The sequence below is a fragment of the Mesoplodon mirus genome (assembly GCF_964341445.2).
Source record: "Mesoplodon mirus genome assembly, chromosome: 15".
Lineage (NCBI taxonomy): Eukaryota > Metazoa > Chordata > Mammalia > Artiodactyla > Ziphiidae > Mesoplodon > Mesoplodon mirus.
Genome location: NC_138991.1, coordinates 65,414,684 through 65,438,019, shown reverse-complemented (window position 1 = coordinate 65,438,019; position 23,336 = coordinate 65,414,684). Strand labels below are relative to the sequence as shown.

Here is a 23,336-nt window from a genome sequence, read left to right as displayed (position 1 = left end):
CGAACTCACACGTGTGGTCACCGCACGTTTCTGCTGGAGGCTCAGGTTACGCCCGCAGCTCTGGGGTGCCCGCAGCCCCTGTCAGCAGCTGACACTCGTTTGCCTCTGCAGGTCCCACCTGCACAGCCAGTCGGTCGTCACGGTGATAGGAGGCGAGGAACATTTCGAGGACTATGGTGAGGGCAGTGAGGCGGAGCTGTCCCCAGAGACCCTCTGCAACGGGGATCACGGCTGCAGAGACCCCGTCTTCCTCACCCCCAGGTAACAGCCCTGCACCAGGGCCTTGTTTCTTCACGTTCTGTTAAGGGGGAGGGTCCCCTTTTGGTTCACAGAGAACTTGTTTTATTCACTGTAATATAATTGAACAATGCCACAGTCAAAATTTTAAGATTTCTATCGGGATAACAGTTGGCTGTGGTTCCTCTCATCGGTTATGGTCCCAGTCACTCCCCGTTTATGGGGCCTCAGCCGAGTCCCAGGGCACAGAGCTGGGGTTGGGAAACTCGGCTTTACGGGTTTCACAGTGCTGTTTGTGGATCACATTGTGGTTTGCATTGAGCTTGAGGGAGGCTGTGTGTGTGTGTGAGAGAGACAGTGTGAGTGTGAGAGAGTGTGTGAGTGTGTGTGTGTGAGTGTTGACACCCTGCTCAGCAATCAGTCTTGCTGTGCAGGTGGACCTTGTCCTGCACTTCCCTTTGTGTTTTTTACTCACTGAAGGCCTGTGGAAGCCCTGCATCATTTTTCCAAAGCCATTGCTTGCACCGTGTCTCTGTGTCTCATTATGGTAATTCTAACAATATTTCAGACTCTCATTATAATTGTTTGTTGTGGGAACCTGTGATCAGCAATCCTTGATGTGACTGTTGCAAAAGGATTACAGGACTTCCCTGGTGGCACAGTGGTTAAGAATCCGCCTGCCAGTACAGGGGACACGGGTTCAAGCCCTGGTCCGGGAAGATCCCACATGCCGCGGAACAACTAAGCTTGTGCGCCAGAACTACTGAGCCTGCGCTCTAGAGCCCATGAGCCATAACTACTGAAGCCTGCGTGCCTAGAGCCCATGCTCTGCAACAAGAGAAGCCACCACAACTAGAGAAAGCCCACGCACAGCAACAAAGACCCAATGCAGCAAAAATAAATAAATAAATAAATAAATTTAAAAAAAGAAATAGAAAGAGCTCCTCTCCCCAACAGGGAGCAGCCTTCTACTTAGGAAAAAAAAAAAAAAAAGATTACAGCTCCCTGAAGGCCTAGATGCTGGTGAGCATTTTTTAGGAATAAAGTATTTTTTAGTTAAGGTATGCATGCACATGGGTTTTTTCTTTTCTTTTTCAATTTTTAATATTTTAATTTTTTGGCTGTGCCGTGTGGCTTGCGGGATCTTAGTTCCCCGATCAGAGGGCGAACTCGTGTCCCCTGCAGTGGAAGCACAGAGTCCTAACCACCAGGGAATTCCCTACGTTGTTTTTTTAGATGTGATACTTTTACACACTTATTGGACTACGGTACAGTGTAAACGTCACTTTTACATGCACTGGAAACCAAAAACTTCGCATGACTCACTTTATTGCAACACTCACTTTATTGCGACGGGCTGCAGGTGAACCCGCAGTATCTCTGAGGTCTGCTTGCATGGTGTTATCATCTGTGGTGTCCTTGGACCTTATTCCTCTTGCTGAAAGTTTATGCCCTTCGACTGGCCTCTGAGGGAGGTTTAACATCACAAATGGCTCTTCGGATTCATTTTCTTATAATCACCTGACATCCCCAAACTCTCTGGAAAATTCCGGCTTTGAATAAACTCAACTGTGGCATGTAAAGGGCAGGACCTTCGCTCACGGAGCTGGCTCCTGCCCGGCTCTCCTGCCTCTTCGGGCTGCAGGAGGCCCTGGGAGAAAGCGCCCACCCTCGTATCCGGGTCAGGGGATGTGCCGGCCCCTCGGGGAGACCCTGGCCTGGTTGGACAGCCTGCACATGTCAGTCACCTCTCCCTTCTGCCCCCAGTTCTGGAAACTCTCCAGCTGTGCCAACAGCAGAGGGCCTGGGCGGGGGCCAAGCCAGGAGGGCTGCCTGACGCGCTCCAAGTGGTGCTGCCCCGAGGGCTGGGCTGTGGCCCCGCGGGGGCATGTGTCTCCCATTTTGGTGATCTCTCCATTTGTTCCGTGTGTCCGTCCCTCATCCCATGTCCGCAGGGTTTCTTCTGCGCTACGATTGATGTCTCACTTTAACTTTTCTGTAGCCTGGGGTCCTAATACCCGCAAGACGTGGCTGCCGTTACCACTGCCCTGAAAGCCCACTAAGATTAGGTCGTGGCGCGGCTAACGGAATTATGAGTTTTTAATGAAAGTCATCCACCCATAATTCTTGGTTCTGGTGGTTCTTAGACAGTTACTGACAGGGTTACAGAACAGAAAGTAAGCCGCCCCCCCGGCCGTGTGCGTTGCTCTCGCGCTGACCTGTTTCTGACAAAGGAGGATGCAGTGTGTCCAGTCATTTACTTCTTGGCAAAGCAGGGTTCTTCTTTTACAACGAGCCGCGGGGCTGCGCCTGTGTCCTCTGAGCGCCTGACCAGGAAGGTGCCCCCAGCCGCTGCGCCGGGTGTTGCGGGTCCCGGAGGTGGTGCCGAGGGTGACAGAGGCCTCCGCGGCATCCGCCTGACAGCTCACCCCGTCCAGCCACCCGATCCTTGCTCTCTCCTGAAGCCACACCTCTCGTCCCTCCAGCGCTGACCCGCTTGCCGCCAAGCTGCACAGCATCCTCACAGATGAGGCTTTTGAGTTTTACTGTAGCCAGTGCCACAAACAAATCAACCGCCTTGAGGATCTTTCTGCTCGCCTGAACGATCTTGAAAAGAATAGGTAACCTGTGCGGTGCCTGGCCTGCTCTCTGACCCGGGGGAGGCAGACTCTGCCTGCCCGCAGCTGCCCCCACTGCCCTGGCCCAGGTGCACTCCCTGTGCCCGGCCCACTCCGGGGGCTTCCTCCAGAGGCCGGGCAGGCGTGCGGACAGCGGACTCTTCTCCGGCCCCTGCCCTGCATGTGCTGTTCCTGGTCTGGTGCCCTGTGTGCATGCCACGGTCCAGTCCCCTGCCTCTGCCCTGCCTGAGGACAGCCAGCGTGTGGGAGAAAGTCTGCTTTTAGAAAGATGTGCTTTCTCCGTTTTACTAAAAGATGTTTGAAGTTGAGGGTCACAAGAAGCAGCACTGGGAAATATTAAGTGAGAGTAGGTCTTCGGTGCAGACTTGTGAGCAGCTTTCAGGGGCGTCAGTTTGAATCGGGGTGAGCCCTGCCCTGAGCTGGTCTCCGGGAGGCTGTGCAGCCTCTGTCAGCGGCAGGGTCACTGGCTGCTCTGTCCCCGGAACAGGCCGCTGGGCCCAGCATGCCTGCTGCTCTTTGCCTCTCCCTCTCCTCATCTCCTGGTTCCCTCTCCGCCCCCTGTACCCACCCCCAGTCAGAGTTCTAGGAGGAGACACCTGGCTCCTCACAGCCTCACAGGCTCCAGCTGCAGGAAACATTTTGGGTGGTTTGCACATGCTGACGTGTCCATTAGGCAGATTGCTGATTAGTGTGTTGTGTGGAGGAGAGATGGGCCCTCGTGTGGCGCACCCCACAGCCCCAGCCCAGCGGAGGGAGTGAGGGACTGCCAGGCGCTCTCGTGCGGGCAGCAAGGAAGGGGTGGGATGTGCCGACCAGTGCCGTGGGCTCCCATGCAACTTCCTGGAGGAAGGGGCCTTGGACTGGTGGGAGTTGCATGGAAGGTGAACCATCCTAATGGTTTTGGCATGTACACTTCCTCCCAGGCCTGCCGTCTGCCCTTGGGGCTTGGCCTCGGCCGCTCAGTCTGCCTGGTGGGCCCTGCGACCGACAGCTGGTCGTGCCCTGGTGCTGGTTCAGCCCTTCCTCCTGAACTTGTGTAGCTCAGAGCTCGGGCCGGGGTCCAGCCAGCACCTGGTCAGGTGAGGGATAGGGCCGATTGGCAGCTTCAGAGGGGAGCTGGGGGTGCCAGCAGCACTGAGGAGAACTGGAGGTGCTCTTTGAGGGGCTTCCAGGGAGACCGGGGATTCCAGAGACCCGCCAGCCTCCCTTTACCCCTCGTGTTCAGCCCAGGGATCAGCGCTCCAGGATGGCCGCTCAGCCTGGTGGGGATGGTCATTTGTCCTTCCCGAGCGGGGACCTGCCGTCTCCGTATCTCAGCTCTCACCCTCCGAACGTTCTTGATGTGGAAATGATCTTTTCCCACATTGAGGACCTGCCCCAGGGCGGCCACAGTCGCCTCTTCCAGGCTTTGTGGGGCAGAGAACAGACCAGGATGTGGCCGAGTCCAGCCGGCAAGTCCAGGGGGTCTCACGTCCAGTTTCAGCCACCTGTTCCCTAAGACAGGCACTAACAAGGGGACTAATATGCCATCAGAATCCTCATTATAATGAGTCAGGAACTTTCCCCTACACACTCACTTAAGGAGATGTGAATCTTACCCATTGGTTTCCATGGAATTGCCTCAAAATAAACATATTTGGTCATGCTTTGTGGTTGGTGAAAGGTGATTTAGTCCAAACCATATTCAGACAGCAGCTTTGACGTCTGATATAATTTCTACCCATTGACTCTCAGAACATACATATTTTCCACATACCTGGGAGCCTCTGTAAAACGGTTCATTTTGTAGAAACTGAGAAGTCTGCTTTACCCAGAGGTGCAAGTGATGCCAGCCCCTGAAGGGGGACAGTACACTGGACAGTGGTCTGTCCTTTCCTGTTGCTTCAGGATGAAATTAGACTTGTGTTAAAATGTACAGCATCAGTCAGGGCCCAGTCAGAAGAGGGGACCACACAGTAACTTGAATAGGAAAGTTTAATAAAGAGAGTGACCATTGTAACGGGGGATTGGAGTAACGTGGCACTGGCTGGGTGGAGAGTTCAGGAGGAGACGGGGCAGCAGCTGTGAGGGTGGAGCAGCGGCTCACGCCCACAGGCTGCAGAGGGCATAGCCTCACCTTCTAGAACTTGCTGAAGTCCGCCCTCTGGCTGCCAGGAAAGCTGTTCGTTGAGAGGGGTCTCACCAGAGGGACTCCCACCACGGAACTGCCTGGGAGGTGTCAGGGGCAGCCGCCCAGGTGGGATTCGGGAGTGTGGGGATCAGGGCCCAAGTTCAAACCCTGGTGCTGCCCAGGCAGCAGGGGCACCTGGAAGCAGGCCCTTTCCTGGGTCCCTGTCCAGCACCCTCTGCCGACGCAGCATCGCAGGGGCCAGGAGCTGGTAGGCAGGATGAGCCCAGAGCGGAGAGGCAGTGCATTGGTAATGGGTACGGTTGCTGGTGACGGGAACAGCGTGTCTCCCCCGACAGGGTTTCCTGCCCCAGCTTGAGGGGGTCACGGTAACTGACGGGGTGTGTCTGTCTGGCCGTGATGCTGTTCTTGTCCTCATAGGTTGAAGCTAATAGTTTAGCAGTTAAATTGGGAAGCACAACGAGGGGTACGGTAAGCTTGGCCCTTTTGCCACTGCAGGTGATCACGTCAGGCAGGCGACATGGGGCTGACTTTCCTGTCCTGAAACGGCGGCAGGAAAGCTTTGCGAGTCTCTGCGCAGCTGGGCTGGTAGAGGGTGAAATGTCAGTGCCAGAGTTAAAACCAACGACAGAGCTTTCCCGTACACATGGGCCCGTGTCACGCCTTGTGTGGAGCCTCTGACGGCTGAGCCTTTGGAGGGCAGTGTGGCTCCAAAATCACTTGGGACGTGCCGATGGCTCGAACCCAGCGTGGCCACCTGTGGGTCCAGGCGCTGGGGCCAGCCCCTGAACCGAGGTCCGGTTGTGACACCATCTGAAACTTCCTTGAGGGCTGGGACTAGGTGACAGGCCCCCGAGATTGTCCCCGTGCCCCTGAATGTTTTGCTGAGCGAGCCTTTCCGTGCATGGAGCTGGCCTCGGGAGCGGGTGCTGCATGCCTGCGGACGCGCCCCCGCCCCATATCTCTTTCGCCTGAGTTTCCTGCTTCCTCTCCATCCTCCCTGTCTGTTCTCTGACACCGTTTTCCTGTTTGTTTTGATTTCTGCAGTCCATCGAAGCGGCTCTCCAGCAAGAAGGTGGCAAGGTAGGAACCCTGGGTGCCCACTGAGGTGCTCTTCCGAAATGTGTCACTGGTCACAGTGCTTTAAAAACTTGTTTAGAAAATACTATTTTCAAGGTATTTTTAAAAAAACTTCTGAAAGTTACTTCTCATGGTTTGGGATTGAAAATAGTTTGAGGGGACGGGTTGTAAAAAGAATTTCCAAAGCAGTAGATTTGGACCTGGGTTTGTGGCTGGGGGTCCGTGGTGAAAACTTCTGTCCTTCCTCCTGTTCAGTTGAGTCTTCCCCACGCGAGGGCTGTAGGCTAACCTGGTGGGGAGGGTCAGCGGGGGCCCTGCTGCCACAGCCCGGGTCTGGGTCCACCTCCTGCAAGGGCTGTGTCTTTTCCACCCCTGCTGGCTCCCCAGGGTGAGGAGGAGGTGGAGGAGCTTCTAAAGAACAAGCGTTGGTGACCATTTCTTCATTTTTCAGTTTTGGGAGCTGCCCGCTGGCTTCCTGCAGTGAGGGTTAAAAGCACATGGGTTCACCCCTCCTGCCAGGCCTGCTCTAGGCTTGTAAGACGCCAGCGTTCTTCACAGGAAGCCATGTGATGTGTTACTGGGTTTCCTTTCTAAGATGAGTTGTTGCTTCTCCTGGAGGCAGTGATTGCCTTTATGTTTTTATTTGTGTCGTCTTCTGCCTCCACTGCCTGGCCCTGCCGCTGCGTGGATGGTTCCCCCAGAGCCCTAACCCTCTCCGCCCGTGCTGTGTGGGCTGCACGGCTGCGGCCCCGTGTGTCTCCCTGACGCCGGGTCCTGGTGTCTGTTTCAGGTGTTGGATCATCTCACCCCCTGAGCCCCTTCTTCCTTTTTTTAATCTCCATTTTCTATCCAGCACGTCTTCTGGTAGCTTCTTGAGAAAAGACGTGCCCAGGAAATAAATTTTTGAGCCCTTGTTGGACATTTTACTCCTGTGGTTTGGCTTGGGGTAGAATTCTAGATCAGAAGTGGTTTCCGTTTAGCCATTTTGAAGGCGTTGCTCATTATCCTCTAGTCCTGATGCTGCTGCAGGACAGTCTAGTGCTTGCTAGTTTTTCTTTGTGACTGCTTTTCCCTTCTGGAAGCTTTTAAAAGATGTTCTCCCTGTCCCTGAAGCTCAGACATTTCAGGACGAATCTTGTGCGTCCTTGCCGCTGTTAATTACACTGGGTGGAGTGAGAGGCGTTGTTCCAGTCTGGAAGTGCCTGCGCTGAGCTCTGCGGGCCTCTCTGGAGCGCGATCCGCAGAGCCCTCCACCCCACCTCCTGGTCCTGGAGCTCCTACCCCCGGAGCTCCGGCCTCCGGAGCCCCTGCCCCCGGAGCCCCTGACGGCAGCCTCTCTGCTCTGGCTCCCCCACCCTTCTTTGAGTTCTGTCTCTCTTGCTAGAGGTCTCCCTCTGAGCGGGGTCCTGCCTGGCTGCCGACCTTCAGGTAGTTCACAGGCTGTGGTGCAGCCCATTTGGAGGCCTGCAGTCCTGAGTCGGGCGCCTGGTGGGCGCCGCCCCTCCCCCATCTGAGCTCCTCCCTGCTGCCCCTCAGGTGCCAGCCGCCGGGGCTCTCCTCCAGCGTCCGGCGCCCTGGACATCTCATCTCTGGCGCTGTCTACTTTCCTGCTTCTGTCCCTGAGAACATAAAACACTTGTTTTTCTTTTCCTATCATGTTAAGGGCTGAAGGTCCAGGGGAAGCAGAGGTGAATCCAAAGGCCCACCCTCCTCACTTGCCCTCTCCATCACCTGGGTCTTGGGAGCCTCCTAGTAATTCCAGACCATGCTTTGATCATAGTTTCAGCATTACTTCCCTTCTTGCTCCACCTTTTACCCAAACAGCCTGCAGCTGGTGAGACTAAGGAAGCTGACCTGCCCTCCCAGCTCCCACACCAGGCACGTGAATGGACCTGGCGCCACCAGGGCCCAGCTCCTCGGCTTTTGGCCTCTGCGGCTGCTGCTCTGAGAATTCATCTTCCTTTGCAGATACCCTTTGGTATAAAAAAGGCCAGCCTGCAGGTGTTTGTTGTTTACAAACAGGCATCGTCTGCAGTCAGTGCACACACACTCACACACACGTGCACCTTGAATCTGCTGCTCTTCTGCCCTTAGAACTGCCACCAGCCTTCCAAGGAAACTCAAAATGCTTGCTGTCATTTCACTCTTGTGGTAGCGTTTCAGCCCAGGCCTCTGACCTAGCTGTGTGCTCGCCTGGGTGCAGATGGCTCTGGGATCGGTGTGCCTGGGGACCCCACAGGGCGACAGCAGGTCTGGGGTCGGGTGACATTTAGGGTGCAGTCCCGTCCACTGGCCAGGCTTGACCTGACTCCCTTTGGGGTGGATCAGGCATCCCCCGCCTTCCCCTGGTGGGTCTCCTGAGCCAGGATGGGCTTAAATAAACAATCTCCCCACCCACCATGGGAGGAACCTTGGCCTTACCCTAAGGTGGCTACATGCTGTGGCCACACACCCCAACCCCAGATTCAGCCCTTGGAAAATGCCTGAACCCCTGGTCTGAGATCAGGATCGGGTGTCAGCCCCCAGGCTTTGGCCCCTCCTCAGGGTGGTCTCTGGATCTGGGGTGGGAAGCTTCCTGCCCCAGGAGTGGCATCAGGAGCTCATGTTTAGGTCAAGGTCATGGATGTTAAGAGGAGTGATTAGATGGCAACTTGATGGCCTGTCCTCCCCTGGCCCTTGGGATTCAGCACCCTCAGGGAATTGAGTGAAATCCACAGAAATGCGCTGATACGTACCCCCCAGGGCACAGTTGGGGGTTGTGGTCTACAGGGATAAAGATGCCCTTCCTTTTTGTTCCCCTGAGAATGTTTCTGGAAAAGAAATGTAAGGAATGCGCAAGCTCAGTCAGTGCTGAAAAGGAAATAGAACTTGATCTGTTTGATAAAGAGACTGTACTTTTTTTTTTTGACCATGTGGCACGGCATGCGGGATCTTAGTTCCTCAACCTGGGAATGAACCCGGGCCTGCTGCAATGGAAGCACAGAGGCCTAACCACTGGACCACCAGGGAAGTCCTGAGAGTGTACTTTTTAATAGTGTTTTATTGAACTGGCTCTGTGCTGTGTCCTTAGTTATGTGACAGCCTGCAGATCCCCGTTCTGTAGCATAGTGAGGGTGCCTAGCTTCCTCAGGGTCACACAGCGCTGAGGCGCCTCCCGCATGTGTCAGAGCCAAGGGCCTGTGCCCTTTTCACGCTCGGCCCCCTGAGGCCCCAAGTGTGTCTTGCCGTGGCTGCCCCAAGAGGTGCGCCTGGAAGTCAGAGATGGAGACAGCGTGGAAGTCACGGTGTGCCCACAGGTCGTGACCTTGAATTAATGTTTCAAGGCTCGGGGAAGATGAGATTATTTCGTATCACCAAGAGGAGTGACGTCCTGTTTTATTGCCCAAGGTCAAAGTATCTTGGCCCAGTAGCTGGTAGGGAAGGAGGCCGGGCCCCTTGGGCTCCACAGACTATGGCCTGTTCACCCAGCCCTCGGTAGTGGTGTCCTGCCCGGAGTCCCCTTCGGTGGAGACCTGCCCGCCTGCTGCTGGGTTCTGCTTTCCAGACCAGCCTGGGGGTGTTCATGTGTACAGGCCTGGCCACAAAGTTGTCCCCCTTCTTTGCTCTCCTTGCTCTGCTGAAGGACCTTCTCTGGACAGGGCTGTCATTTATTCTCCCCAGGCACCTGCATCAGTCAGGGGCCCTGACCATGGAGGCCCTGCAAGACCCTCCCCCAGACCCTGTGGAGGGCATGGAAGAGGACATTGCTGACAAGGTAGGCCCTGGATGGATGGCAGGGCCAGAGGGCCACGTGTGGACAACTCAGCGGCCTCAGGCGCAGGCCCCCGGTGGGTGTGTTGAGTGAGGTGTGCAGAGGGCACAGTGGGAGGTGGTGATGGCGCCGGCAGGGCTGCGCCGTCCACCAGCCCTGGTGATCTCTGGCGGGTTTCCTCGGGTTGGCAGCCGCGGGGTGAACAGGAGAGGTGTCACGTTGTCCATGGAGAGGTGCCGGCCAGGGAGGCGGGAGGGCCCGCAGCCTGCAGTGATCGTAGAGCCAGGACGGTGGAATCGGCCACCCCTGAGAGGTTGCCGGGGGCAGGGCAGCCTCCCCGTGGCCAAGGCCCTGGGGCTCCAGGACCAGCTCCAGGAAGTGCAGGGGCAGGGTGGCCACAGACCCCCCCTTCTCTCCCACCTCCTTCTGTCCCCCTCGCCCACCTCACCCTGCCCCCCACCCCCTGGACCTCTACAGCACCTCCAACACCTCAGCTCTGCAGAGCCCTCCCCAGCTCTCCGGTCTGGCCGTCATGCCTCCCACCGCCTGGTGAGCGCGTCTGGCTCCAAACCCCGGGCCTTTCTGTCACTCGAGTCCCCAGCATGAGCCGCCTCTGTGGGCTGTGTCTGGCGGAGCAGTGGCCCTGCCTGCGGCCCCTCAGCTCCTTTGCCTTTGAGGGTCGAGGGCACCACGTGCTCCCTGTCCTCACTGGTGCCCACGGGGCTGCGCTGCCTCGTTCACGGGGCGTCTGCAGCCTGGTGGGCATGGCCTCCAGGACAGTCTGCGTGGGGCACACACTGTCCCACCCCCTTGATTCTCAAGCCACCATCTTGCTCCCCAGGTTGTCTTCCTGGAGAAGCGAGTGTCGGAGCTGGAAAAGGACACGGCTGCCAACGGGGAGCAGCACAGCCGGCTGAGGCAGGAGAACCTCCAGCTGGTGCACAGGTGAGCGCAGGCCTCTTAGTGCCTGTGGGGTGTGATCCGCCCTGTGGTCGTTCTCCTCCCCTCAGGTTCTCTGAGCACCACCCTCCATTCAGCTGCTGGGGGCCGGCTGGCTGGATGGTGTGGGGTGAGCAAGGCTCCCGCTGAGGGCTCTCCCCAGAGGAAAGGGCGAGGGAGGGACCTCTCAGGAGAAGCCGGGGCCAACACCCTGCCTGCAGAGTGCCCGGCTGGTATTCCCATCTGGGGGTGTCTGGCGTGTGCCCCGCTTCCAAGACCCGTCCTGACCAAAGGCGCGCCCCCCACCCCACGCAGGCTTGCTTCATCTCCGCATCTCCTGGACCAGGAAACCGAGGCAGCAAGGGAGGGCTCTGGGGCGGGGCCAGTGCCTCCAGAGCTCCCTGTGCTTGGGTACTTGACCCACCCTTGAAGCATGGGGTCCTCATGGGGCATAGCAGTGCGACCGAGCCCCACGTGGGAGCCGTGAGCTCTGTGTTAGAAATAACAGCCGTGTGGAAGTGGGTGTAAGGAGGGAGCAGGTGCTTCCCCATCTCCTGTTCTGCAGACTTTTCACAGCACATGGTGTGGTTTTTGGTGTTGGGAAGCCAGTCACGCTGTGTACCTCACCCCAGTTTGCAGCACGTCTCCTGCACAGGACAAGGGACTTGGCCCGTGTGCAGGCGGAGGCTTGGGGGTCACAGACCCCTTTCAAGAGGTCCAGAGGCTGGCAGCACGGCGTGTGGTCTGGGCGAAGCCTGGCCCTGCTGAACCCTCTGCAGCCCCGGGCTCCTCGCCCTCCGAGCACTTGTACCAGCGCTGGACACGGGCCCCGAGGCTCTGGGGGACACTGGCCTCCTGTTGTGGCTTCTCCTGGGCGAGATGGGCCTTCATGACCTGTCCTCCTGCTCTTGGAGGCTGGGAACCGGGATGTGCTGTGTTATCCTGGGCGCCTCGCCCACTGCTATAACAGAGCAGCAGAAGCATGTTCTCCTGTGTGGTCGAGACCCTAGCTCGGGGGCCACCTGCTTTCCTGCCCGTGGCCCTGCTGCAGAGCCAGGGGTGGGGTCGGCCCTGCTCGTGCGAGGGCTGGGGCTCCAGCGCTGCGTCTGCAGGACGTTCCTTACTCCCTCCCTGTCCTTGTCCAGGGAGATCTGGATGGGCCACCAGACTCCTTTCTCTAGCTGACCGGAGGTTCGTCTCATCCAACGGGCATTTATCAGTTATCCACGTTTGTGGTGGAAAGTCCACACTCTGTGCCCTGCCCGGCCACCCAGCCCCAGGACCTGTCATATCCACTTCCTGGGGCCGTTTCTGCCAGTGTTTGCCTAAGTTCCCCCCAAGCACACACTCCTGCCGCTGCTGCTTGGCGTTTCCCAGCCGCACTGACCCGCCACACTGCTCTCCTTTCCCTCCATCCTACGAGTTCCACCTGCTTTCTCCACATCTGGTTTCTTATTCTCCAGATCCCCCATTTCTTCTTTGCTTACTCGCTTTCTGAGCAGAGGCCCTGCTCGCAGCATAGGAGCCAGGCTTCCTAAGGCCTCACGTGTCTGAAAACGGGGTTGTGTCGTGTCCCCCCGCCACCCCCGCCATCGACAGTGTGGCTGAGTCTGGGATCCCGCTGGGAGCTGGGTCCCTGGGAGCCGGCTCCGCTGCCGTCTGTCCCATCTGTGACCAGGGCCCTGGCACCGCTGGGCTCACTGCTACGTGAGGTCCTGTTCTCTCCCGACGCTGTGAGGGTCTCTTGTTGTTTCCTGTGCTGAGGGCACATGGTTTCCAGCCTTTAAATCTGGAAAACCTGTCTCTCAGAGTTTCTTCCATTTTCTTGTCGGTCTAAACTTCTGTTAATCAGATATCAGACCTTACAGACCTTCCTTCTCATTTTCTTTACTTCTTTATTCTCTAATTTTCTCATTTTTCTTTTTTTCTGTGTAATCATCTGGTTTTCTCCTTCAGTTATTCTATTGAATTTAAAATTTTGTCGTGTCGTAGTTTTAATTGCTAAGAGTTACTTCTGTTACCCATTCCTTCTGCGACAGCTGCTCCTGTTTTGTGGACGTGGTGTCTCAGGCCTCTGAGGGTGATAGTCACAGGGCTTCTGTGGTGTTTCCCACATGATATGTATCTCCTTCAGGTCGTTTTTTCTGTTTGCTTTGGCCACTTTGTATTAAGAGCTTTCCTGTGATGTCTGGTGGTCTTTGGCTGTCTGTTCACTCTTGGGTGCGAAGCACCAAAAAGCAGATGAGAAGCCCTGTGTGGATGGGCAGCTTGGAGGCATGGGCTCCGGCCATCCACAGGCAGGGCCCAGAGCCCTTGTCTGTGGTTTGGTCCATTGCTGTCTCCTGCACGTGGGAGTGGTGGTCTGGGAAGAGGCCAGGGTCAGGGTCCCCATGTGTACCTTCCTTCTGTCCCCATGTTCTTGCTATACCTGCCTTCGAGTCTGCCACGGCTGACCTGGGTGGGGTGGGTCTGTACACCATGTCTCCAGCCTGGAGTATCAGTGCGAGGTGCCCTGGGGCCAGGCACCTGGTGGGCTTGTGCCCGGGAGTGTCTCCTGCCCACACCCAGCGAGCAGGAGGCAACTGTGGGTGCAGACCAGGATGGGGGTAAGTCCCCCTGGGAATGATGGGGACTGTCCTTGCCGTCAAGACTGTGCTGTGGTCTGAAGGCCAGGCACCCTCTGTGAGGTGAAGGCTGTTTGGGGGATACATGTCCTGCTTCAGAACTGCCCTTGACTAGAGCTGTGGGCCATTGGGGGACATCTCAGTGCCTTCCCGTCCCCCCTCTGGGCAGGGCCGCTCTCTCCAGCTCCTGGCGCAGCATCTCAGGACAGTTTCTCCCCTCCCCCTCGGCCTTGCAGAGCCAATGCCCTGGAGGAGCAGCTCAAGGAGCAGGAGCTGAGAGCCTGCGAGATGGTCCTTGAGGAGACACGCAAGCAGAAGGAGCTCCTGTGCAAGATGGAGCGAGAGAAGAGCATCGAGATTGAGAACCTGCAGGCCAGGTGGGGGAGAGTGGGGACGGGGAACCCGCGGGCCAGGTAGGGGAGAGTGGGGACGGGGGACCCGCGGGCCAGGTCAGGGAGAGGGGGGATGGGGACCCGCGGGCCAGGTTGGGGAGAGGGGGACGGGGGACCCGCGGGCCAGGTTGGGGAGAGTGGGGACGGGGGACCCGCGGGCCAGGTTGGGGAGAGTGGGGACGGGGGACCCGCGGGCCAGGTCGGGGAGAAGGGGGACGGGGGACCTGCGGGCCAGGTGGGGGAGAGTGGGGCCAGGTTGGGGAGAATGGGGACGGGGGACCCGCGGGCCAGGTTGGGGAGAGGGGGACGGGGGACACGCGGGCCAGGTTGGGGAGAGGGGGACGGGGGACCCTCAGGTCAGGTAGGGGAGAGGGCTGATGAGAAATGCAGCTGGGCTCTCACCACAACAGCTGGCCACCCCAGGAGGGCACGATACCTAGGAACAAATTTGATTTTACGAACAGTGGAAAAACCTTTGTGAAGAAAACTAAAAAACTCTACTGAAGGCCACAAAGTATTTGAAGGCAAAGACTGACACTACCTGGATGTCACTTTCTCTAATCTTTCTCCAGTGGATGCTGCACCATTCAAAATCCTTTTTTAAGGCAACTTGAGAAAATTACCCCTATGCTCCCCTGGAGGCATAAGCCTTAGATGAGTCAGGAAAAGGGGAGCATACTCTGTGCAGATACCCCACAAAGGCACAGGAGTGGACCAGGAACTCAGGCCGGGGGCGACCACTCACGGTGACACGTGGATCTCAAATGTTGTTTGTCAAAGAAAACCAGCAGAGAACCTAGATGTCCACAAGTTAACAGTCACCTGGAGGTTCCTGCTCATCCTCCCTCTGCAGAGCTCGCTTCTGGGTGGGTAGTGACGGGGAGGCAGGTATTTCACAGTCTTTTGAACTGAACGGGCACCACTCTCAGCCTTCAACGTGCAGCCGTTTTACACTCGTGAACGACAACTCTAGGCTCTTTAGCATGTGTTTATCTCCAGCTCTTAAAGCTGGAAAATACATTTTGACATATTTTCAACAGTGGGAGGTGGCAGGAGGGGCTGCACACAGAGCCGTGCTGGGGTCTCCCTGGACGGGAGGCCTCCCCGGGGGCAGGCCCGTGGTGTCACCTCCCGGGAAAGCCTTCTTCCTGGGCCTCGGCACAGTGCCGTCCAGTGGACCTGCAGGCCACAGCCTCTCCGTGGGGCCCTGTCCACCGGGCTGTGGGTGCCTAGGGGTGGGCCGTCCTGCCTCCCGTGTCTGCCAGCACCAGAGCCTGCATGGCAGGGGGCATCCTGCTGGCCGAGTGGGACATCCTGCTGGCCGAGTGGGACAGCAGCTGCAGGGGCCCGAGGTGGACAGGGCCTCATGAGGCCCTCACAGAGCGAGATGGGACTCGGGGTCACTGCTGCCTGCACTTGGCACCTCAGTTAGCAGCTCCATGTGCCTGGACCCTGGTGGCCTCCCTCAGCTCCCTGGGGATCTTGAGGGGGTGAGGACAGCGGGGCCATGGAAGGAAATGGGGCTTCTTGGAGGTCTGGGTCTGTGGCTGGGACAGAGGAAAACCGGCAGAGCCTGGAGTGCCAGGAAGCAAGGAGGTGCTTGAACAGAAGCACACACAGACGACAGTGTGTCATGGCTCCCAGTGGGCATAGCTGGGGCACAGTAGGAACCGCCATCCAGAGCGTAACCCAACGTGGACTCCTGCAGAGGAGACCAAATAACACACAGACATGCCCGCTCGGGGGTTCCTGGAGCGTGGACTGGACCCCATGACTGGCCTCCAGACGACAGAGAAGGGATGGGAAAAGGAGAACTAGACAGAGGAGACACCTGGCAGACACACCCCAACCAGGCGATCCAGGTCAACATCACCCGTGATGCGAAGGGCACCTCTCCTCTGTGGGATTCTTCCCAAACCCACAACCTGTCCAGTCACGAGAAGACACCAGACAAACCCAGTCTGAGGGACATTTTACCAAATACATGACCAGACCTGCTCAGAACTGTCAAGGTCATGAAGAGCCCGGGAAGTCTAGAGACTGCAGCAGACCAGAGGGGACAGAGGAGCCATGACAGCTAATGTGGTGCAGGGACACCGGATGGGAAGGAGCGCTGGTGGGAAAGCTGTGTTGAGTCCATGGGTTGGTCATTTGCGTTTCCATTGTGGGTGTGATGAACGCCACGATGGTGAGCAGATGCCTGGAGAAGCCGCAAGGGGCCCAGGGTCCGTGGAACTCGCTCTGTGTCTGCAGCTTCTCTGTAAACCAGAGGTGTGTGGAGACACCATCCTGGCTCATGAGAAGCTTTGGCCCAGGGCCCTTGTGTGGGTGCGTGTGGTGGTCAGGGGACAGCTCTGCGGGTCCCAGCCTTGTTCTTGTGCCCCAGGCTGCAGCAGCTGGACGAGGAGAAGAGTGAGCTGAGGTCCTGCATGCCCTGCCTGAAGGCCAGCATCGAGCGCCTGGAGGAGGTAAGCTGCCGGCCAGGCTCTCCCCGCCCTCCACCCTGGGTGCCTGTGGGCCATCGGGACCTGAGACAGGTTCTCCAAAGCAGGGCAGCCGCACTGTTGGCTGATGGGCCTGCGGGGGTGTGGCTGGCCAAGGGGTGCGCCGGCTGGCCAAGGGGTGCGCCTGCAGCCCAGGGAGCTGTGCTGCTCGAGAGCAGGCTGGTGACACCGGGCCCTGCGGCCCCGGGGGTGAGGGAGCCAGGACACGCAGGGCCTGGCCGTCCCTTTGCTGGAAGATGCGCAACCCTGCCCGGCTTCCCGGCATCCTTGGGCCTGGAGAGTCACGCATAGATTAACCCCTGGTTTGAATCTAGGATGAGGTCCTTGAGAGGCTGACTTCAGCTTGACCCCTTGTGCCCTGTGGTCCCCTCCCCACCCAGGGACCCTTGGGCAACTCTGCACCCTGAGGACATCTGAGAGCACTTGGGCTCTGGCCTCCTCCCAGCAACAGTCCCGGGTGCCTCGCAGGCCCACCTGCCACGTGTCAGGCGCAGACAGCTGAGGAGAGCTGCATGGATAGATGGCAGACGGGCATGTCTCCGGCAACTGTTTCGTTCTTGCAGGAGAAGCAGAAGCTGCTGGATGAGATTGAGGAGCTGTCGCTGCGGCTCAGTGAGGAACAGGAGAACAGGAGGAAGCTGGGGGACAGGCTGAGCCATGAGAGGCACCAGTTCCAGAGGGACAAGGAGGCGACCCAGGAGGTGAGCACAGAGCCCCGGGGTCCCCCCCATTGGCATTCAGACCGCCCCAGAGGTCCTGAAGCCAAGCTGAGCCAACCCTCACTGCTGCAGCTGATCGAGGACTTGCGCAAGCAGCTGGAGCATCTGCAGCTCTTCAAGCTGGAGGCCGAGCAGAGGAGGGGCCGCAGCAGCAGCGCAGGCCTGCAGGAGTACAACAGCCGCACGCGGGAAAGTGAGCTGGAGCAGGAGGTCCGGAGGCTGAAGCAGGTGCGGGCTGGGCTCACGCTTCCGGGGGCCGACATGGGGGCGTGTGGGAGCCGGTGCCCGAGCTGGTGGTCCTGCCTCGGCCCAGGAGTGACGACGCCCTGTGTCCCCCAGGACAACCGCAGCCTGAAGGAGCAGAATGACGAGCTCAACGGGCAGATCATCAACCTGAGCATCCAGGGCGCCAAGAACCTCTTCTCCACGGCCTTCTCCGAGTCTCTGGCCGCAGAGATCAGCTCCGTCTCCCGAGACGAGGTAACGCCCCGCCCCATCCCCTGCGGGCGTCCGCAGTCTGGGCACCTGGCACCGACCCCTGACTCCTCCCACAGCTCATGGACGCCATCCAGAAGCAGGAGGAGATCAACTTCCGCCTGCAGGACTACATCGACAGGATCATCGTGGCCATCATGGAGACCAACCCGTCCATCCTGGAGGTCAAGTAGTGCCACTCGGCGGGGCTCCAGCACAGCACGCACGCGGCCGAGACCGAGGTCCCTCACCCACCGTGGAGCACACAGCTGGGCAGGGCAGGGCGGGGCGGGGGAGGAGGGATGCTAGGACCGGAACCCGCGGTGGCTCTGGCCTCTCACTATGCCCTCCTTTCTGCAGAGAATGAGGGACAGTCTCTCAGGCTGGGGTGAACCCCTCTGTGACCTCTCCCACGCTTCCTGCCTTGTCAGGGAAGAAGAACGAAATGGGTCCCTGCCGGGGGTGCTGCTCCCTGTGCCCGCCAGGCACCCTGACCTGGTACCGTCCAAGTCTCAGCTGCTCCTGGATGGCATAGAAGCCCCAGGACCCTGGCACCAGACATGGTGGGGCAGGGGGAGGACAAGCAGGAGAGGCGTGTGTCAGGGTCTGGCCAGGAGCTGCAGGCACACACCCCCCCCAGCTTTCCTGGAGCTGCTCAGGCTGGCACCCAACCAGAAGGGGCCCCTTGGTCCAGCTTCAGGCCCAGGGGCCTCTAGGCCATGGGCCTGTGCTCACGGCCAGCCCCTCGCTGCAGTAACCCTAGGCGGTAACCCTCCTGTGACTTGAGAGTCATGGCGTGGAATGTGCTGTCTGCATCGGGTGGGTGTTGCTGTTCCCCTCTGACCCTGGGGGTTCAGGCAGGGGTGTGTCCTCTCCTCCCTGTGCGGATCTCCGCTGGCCTGAGGAAACCAAACGTCTGGAACCAGTTTCCTCTGGGAGTTTGAGGTCTTTAGGAGTCGTCCTGTCTCCACAAGGTGCACTTTGCAGGAGGCTGGGGTGGGCAGGCTGTCACAAGTACACAGTTCAAGGCCTTCCTGGTGGCTTGGGGGCTTCTTCAAGGAAGCCCCTGCCTGGCACCTGCACTGCCAGGAGCAGCAGCATCACCCACAGGGGCTGCTGGGCCTGCCCCCCGAGCCTGAGCGCCAGCCAGGAGCCTCCGGGTGCTCCCAGGTGGGCCAAGACCCTGCACACAGGCGGGCCGCTGCTGTGTGCGAGCGCATACGTGAGGGTGTGTGTGTGCGTGTGCGTGTGTGCGTGAGCGAGCGTGTGTGTGGCTCTGTGTCCCTCCACCCTCCACGTGGCCCACCTTCTACACTAAGATTTAAGACGTTGCCTCGTATTGTATATTTTGGGGAAAGCTTTGGGTGTAAATCAATGTAAACTTGGAGGAGAGATTTTTCTATCGTGTAGAGTAGGTATTTTTTATAGATTGAAGGTTGATCAATTTTTTAATACTTCTCAGAGAGAAAACTATCTGTGTATACACATGAAATATATATATGTACGATAATAAACACTGGAACTCTGCTCCCCGCCCTGCTGTGCCCCGCCACACAGACTGGGTTTGTTTCTGTGAACACAAGCTGCTCTGAGACCTTCACGCAGATGCTGGGCACCGGCTGGCACGCTGACCCTGTTTTCACCCCCTCGAGAAAGATCTCCAGGCCGAGCAACAGTGGCCTGGATGACGTAGGAGCATGAGGCCAGGGGCCCCAGCACTGATGAAAGTTGGTGCTGCATCTGAGGGGGCTGAGGGGCGGGCCAGGAGCTCCCCATGGCGTCTTCTGGGCTTGGACAGCAGGAGGGCTTCTGGTCCGGCCAACCCCTCCCAGAGGTGGCAGGATTCCCCCTCCTGGCTGGGCCCACAGGGGAGTCCAACTGGGGATGCTCCTTGGGTGGGGCGACGTGGTGGGGCCCCAGGGCCATGTGTTCATGGTAGGACACAGCCCCCAAGTGCAGCCTGGCTGCTGACATGGTGCTGAGGGCCAGCCAGGCCGAAGTGGGTAGGGGCAGAGAGAGTACCCAAAGGAAGACACAGGAAAGGCAAAGGCACCATGGGATTGGGCAGGAAAGGCTTGGCAGGGAAGCCAGGGAAGGAGAACTCAGGTGCCACTGCAGTCATGGGGATGCCACCAAGGAGCTTCTAAGGGTGAGTGACCAAATCTGACTTGAAGGTGGGCTGTTAGCTAAAAGCCCCCCAAACTTGATTCCCTGGCCCAGACATCTCCCACCCCCTAGCACTGAGCTACCTGTGTACCAGACACAGATGGAGAAACTGAGTCCCCACCCGACCACCCAGTGGGGCAGAGAAGAGTTTGAGCCCAGGTCTGCTGCCCACTCAGCCCCCGGGTGATGACAGGTTGGCCTGGCCTGCAGCAAGCAGGGCCCCCAGGCCTTGTCCTCAGCTGGGGGTGTGGCATTAAGACTCTTTTGAGGGTCGCCAGGAGCCCTGGGTGCTGTGTGAGTAGCACCGAAGGGGCAATTGGAGGGTGTGGATGTGTCTCAGGAGTTCCTGCCTAGAGCCGGCATCCCTGCCAGGATTCGGGGGAGGGCCTGGAGAGGATGCAGGCCCTCAAGCATGCTCCTGGGGCTCAGAGGGGGTAGCTCCCCAGAGTCAATACATACATCATCAAGTTCATTAGTGGGGCTGGGACTTGGACCTGGTCACCCCCAGGGCCCAGTGCTTGCCAGGTGCAACCAGTGGGCCACGTGGTCAGGGCACCCAGGGAGGGCAGCATTGTGGTGGGGCCTGGGATGCGGGCTTCACCCCCAGACTCCTGGTGGAGTTGCACAAGGGGGCCGGCTCAGCACTGGGGGTGCCGGGGTGCTCCAGCAGGTTCAGGAGGTCAGTGGGGGCCTGGGAGGGCCTTGTCCCTAGCCTTGCTGCACTAGGGACGTCTCTGCTGACCTGAGAGGAGGCCAGTGCCTCTGCTTTGACACCGGGTGATGTCCCGGGTCTGTCCGTCGGGAGCTTGAAGGGCCCGTCTCTGCCTAGGAGGAGAAGCTGGGTGTGGGGAGGGGACTTTCCATCAGGTGAAGCCAAAACCAGGAAGGGGCTCCTCTCCGTACCCCACTGAGGCCTGCCAACCCGTTCCATTTCCACTTTTAAACGTGGGGGCCTGTCTGCAGTCCAGCTGGTCCCACCAGCCAAGGCTGAGATCCTTGCCCTGGTCCTGCAGGGGTCCCAGCCCTACTAGAGACAGAGCCCCCTTGGGACAGGGTGGGGTGGGAGAACACATGACAAAAACCCATTGTAAATGGAAATGGCAGTGCCTGGCTGCTGCCCAGGAAGAGCTTCCTGGAGAGCCTCTTACAGAGGGTGGCCCAGGCGGAGCGTGCCCAGAGAGTGCTGGAGGGGGCTGTGGGGTACACGGGAGGCCAGTGTCAAAAGTGCATCTCTCGGGCTTCCCTGGTGGCGCAGTGGTTGAGAGTCCGCCTGCCGATGCAGGGGACACGGGTTCATGCCCCGGTCCGGGAAGATCCCACATGCCGCGGAGCAGCTGGGCCCGTGAGCCACGGCCGCTGAGCCTGCGCATCCAGAGCCTGTGCTCCGCAACGGGAGAGGCCACAGCAGTGAGAGGCCCGCGTACCGCAAAAAAAAAAAAAGTGCATCTCTCCCGTGTGGGGACCCTCCACCCCCAGCCCCAAAGCAGATCCTGTCTCAAGTCAGCTCCTCCCTCACGTTGCTAGAGCCCCGGCTTCACCCTTCGAGGTCTTGGCCAAAGTGCACAGAGCAAGACTCTGCCCCTCCCCTGGAAGCAGAGTGCTGGCAGGTGGCTGCACAGCCGGCCCCCAGCCCCTGGTTCCTCGTGCCCCACATGTACTGCCCCGGTCCTTGGCTCAGCCTGCTCCAGCCTGTCCACACTAAAGGAAGGGGTGCCCACCTTCACCCCCAGCCCTGTGGCGCCAGTGCCTGTCGCTCCACCTGCTGGTGGTTCAGAGACCAGGAGATGGAGGCCCTGTGAGGGCGTCTCACAAAGCAGGTGATTACGGGTCGTTAGGTAAAACCTGCCAGAGCACAGGTGTGTCCTGTCCTCAGCCGCCTGCTGGCCTCAGCTCCCACGTGCCTGTCACACCACGGAGGGTCCCTGTGCCCTCATCCCCATAGAACCTCCACTCCTTGAGAGCATTTGTTCACTGCTGTGTCCCAAAGCCGCGAAAAGCGCAAGTGAGACCTGCACGGGGACACTTGAACTAATGCCACCCCCCACCCCCTCTCCCCTCTGGGTGGCTATCTCCTGAAGGTCACTTATCTTCTGCTCTATAGTTAACTTAAAATTTACACCTATGTGCCTGAGAACATCTAAGATGGTCACAGGTTGACTATACAGATGCGTCCCTGGTCTCACTGCTCTGGTCCTCCTGCTGCCCCTGCACATGAAACCTGTTCCTTACAGTTCCCTCCTGGGACAGTCTTGAAGAATCCTCCTGAGGCCCTCTTCTGGTGACTGGGCTTTCTCCCCTATGACAGCAGGCCTTGGCCCCTTACTGGGGAGAGCTGGGATGCTCCTGCTCTCTCCCCACCCTCACGTAGGGACTGGCTCTGCAAAGCCCTGCAGTGAACTGGCAGGAACCTCAGCTATCAGGTCACCAGGCTCAACTTCGGCTGTTTTTCTTGTTGGGAGGTTATAGAGCTGTGGACACCGGTTCTGGCCCAATCACCCCAGGCAGTGCAGACGGAAGGGGGCTCGGAAGGAAAGGGACTTGTGGTCACTGAGCCACCACTAGGAGTCGGCCCTTGACTCCGTCCTCTAGTGATTCTGCAGCCACCAGGCCTTGGTCAGAAGCCTGTCATTGTCACCTTCGTGCAGGTGAGGAAGCTGGAGGTGGGCTGAGTCCCCAGAGGCACTCAGGAAGCAGCTCTGTCTCGGCTGTCTGAGCCCAAGCACCTACGATTGGGACGTGGGTGTCCTGGCTGCAGCATCTGGAGAGTAAGATGGAGGTTTTCCAGGAGCATTGAGCGCTGTCCCTGAAGGTCCTACTGACTGGACGCTGGAGCAAACGTTACCCGACCTCCCCTTGCAAAACTCTCCATCTGGAGGCAGAATTGGACCACAACCACTCTCCTTAAATCTGTCTTAGCTCAGGGGCCTTGCTTCCGTGTCTCCTGCATGGGCCGTGCCTTCTCAGGATCCCCACGCGCCCCTAAATACCAGGGTCCCTGGAGCTCCGCCCTCAGCATCCCCACTCCCCGCTGTGGCTTCTCCGTGCTTCGGTTGTGCCTGGTAAACCGCTGACACCAAAGCGCTTTCAGCAGGTCCTGCTGCCTCCACAGCCTCTAGGCGACAGAGGGACCTCCGGCTGCCCAAAGGGCAGGGAGCGGCCGCCCCTGAGGAGGCTCTTTGCGAATGGGGGCGGATTCTGCTCAGAGGCTCCCCGCTCACCACACCGGCTTCCTTCCTGCCAGGGGCCAGACTGCGCCTCCCTCCGTCCTCCCAGCGGCGCGGGGATGCTGGTTTCCCCGGTGGCCGAGGAGAAACGGGGGCTCAGACAAGCAACGTGCCCAAGTGACACTGAGTGGCGCGGCCTTGGGTCAGCCCAGGTCGGTCCCAGCGAACCGGAGCTTCGGACCATGAAGCGTTTGCGGGGACCCGAGGAAGCACACAAGTCCAGAAGGACCCGTGAGGGAGCTGGCGGGCCTGCGGGCACCGCGGACCTCAGGGGCCCGAGAGAGGTCAGCGGCTGCAGCTCCGCGCCTACCTGCACGGCAACCGGAAGCACCGCTACCGGGGAGGTCCCGCCCCTTCCTCCAGGCGGGGCGTTCTGGGAGTTGTAGTCCCGGTCCCGTCGAGGCCTCCTTCAGCACGCAGCGCCGCCCGGGACCGGGCTCGGCCACCTCCCTGGGCGCT

General features: G+C 59.0%; 1 protein-coding gene across 4 annotated transcripts in view; it reads left to right on the top strand.

Moving 5' to 3' along the window:
• Nucleotides 1-19,014, top strand: part of RAB11FIP3 (RAB11 family interacting protein 3) — an 86,655-nt gene extending 67,641 nt beyond the window's left edge. For 2 of the 4 annotated variants that reach the window (XM_082644097.1, XM_082644098.1), the window contains exons 5-15: nucleotides 112-261; nucleotides 2,724-2,858; nucleotides 6,052-6,087; nucleotides 9,745-9,838; nucleotides 10,677-10,780; nucleotides 13,635-13,775; nucleotides 16,177-16,258; nucleotides 16,858-16,995; nucleotides 17,086-17,241; nucleotides 17,353-17,493; nucleotides 17,568-19,014. In XM_082644097.1, coding sequence (XP_082500223.1) covers nucleotides 112-261; nucleotides 2,724-2,858; nucleotides 6,052-6,087; nucleotides 9,745-9,838; nucleotides 10,677-10,780; nucleotides 13,635-13,775; nucleotides 16,177-16,258; nucleotides 16,858-16,995; nucleotides 17,086-17,241; nucleotides 17,353-17,493; nucleotides 17,568-17,681 — 1,291 coding nt within the window. In that variant the 3' untranslated portion in view covers nucleotides 17,682-19,014. The remainder of the gene's footprint in view (nucleotides 1-111; nucleotides 262-2,723; nucleotides 2,859-6,051; nucleotides 6,088-9,744; nucleotides 9,839-10,676; nucleotides 10,781-13,634; nucleotides 13,776-16,176; nucleotides 16,259-16,857; nucleotides 16,996-17,085; nucleotides 17,242-17,352; nucleotides 17,494-17,567) is intronic. The other 2 variants (XM_082644100.1, XM_082644099.1) reach the window with 1 other exon arrangement.
• Nucleotides 19,015-23,336: the final 4,322 nt, after the last annotated feature.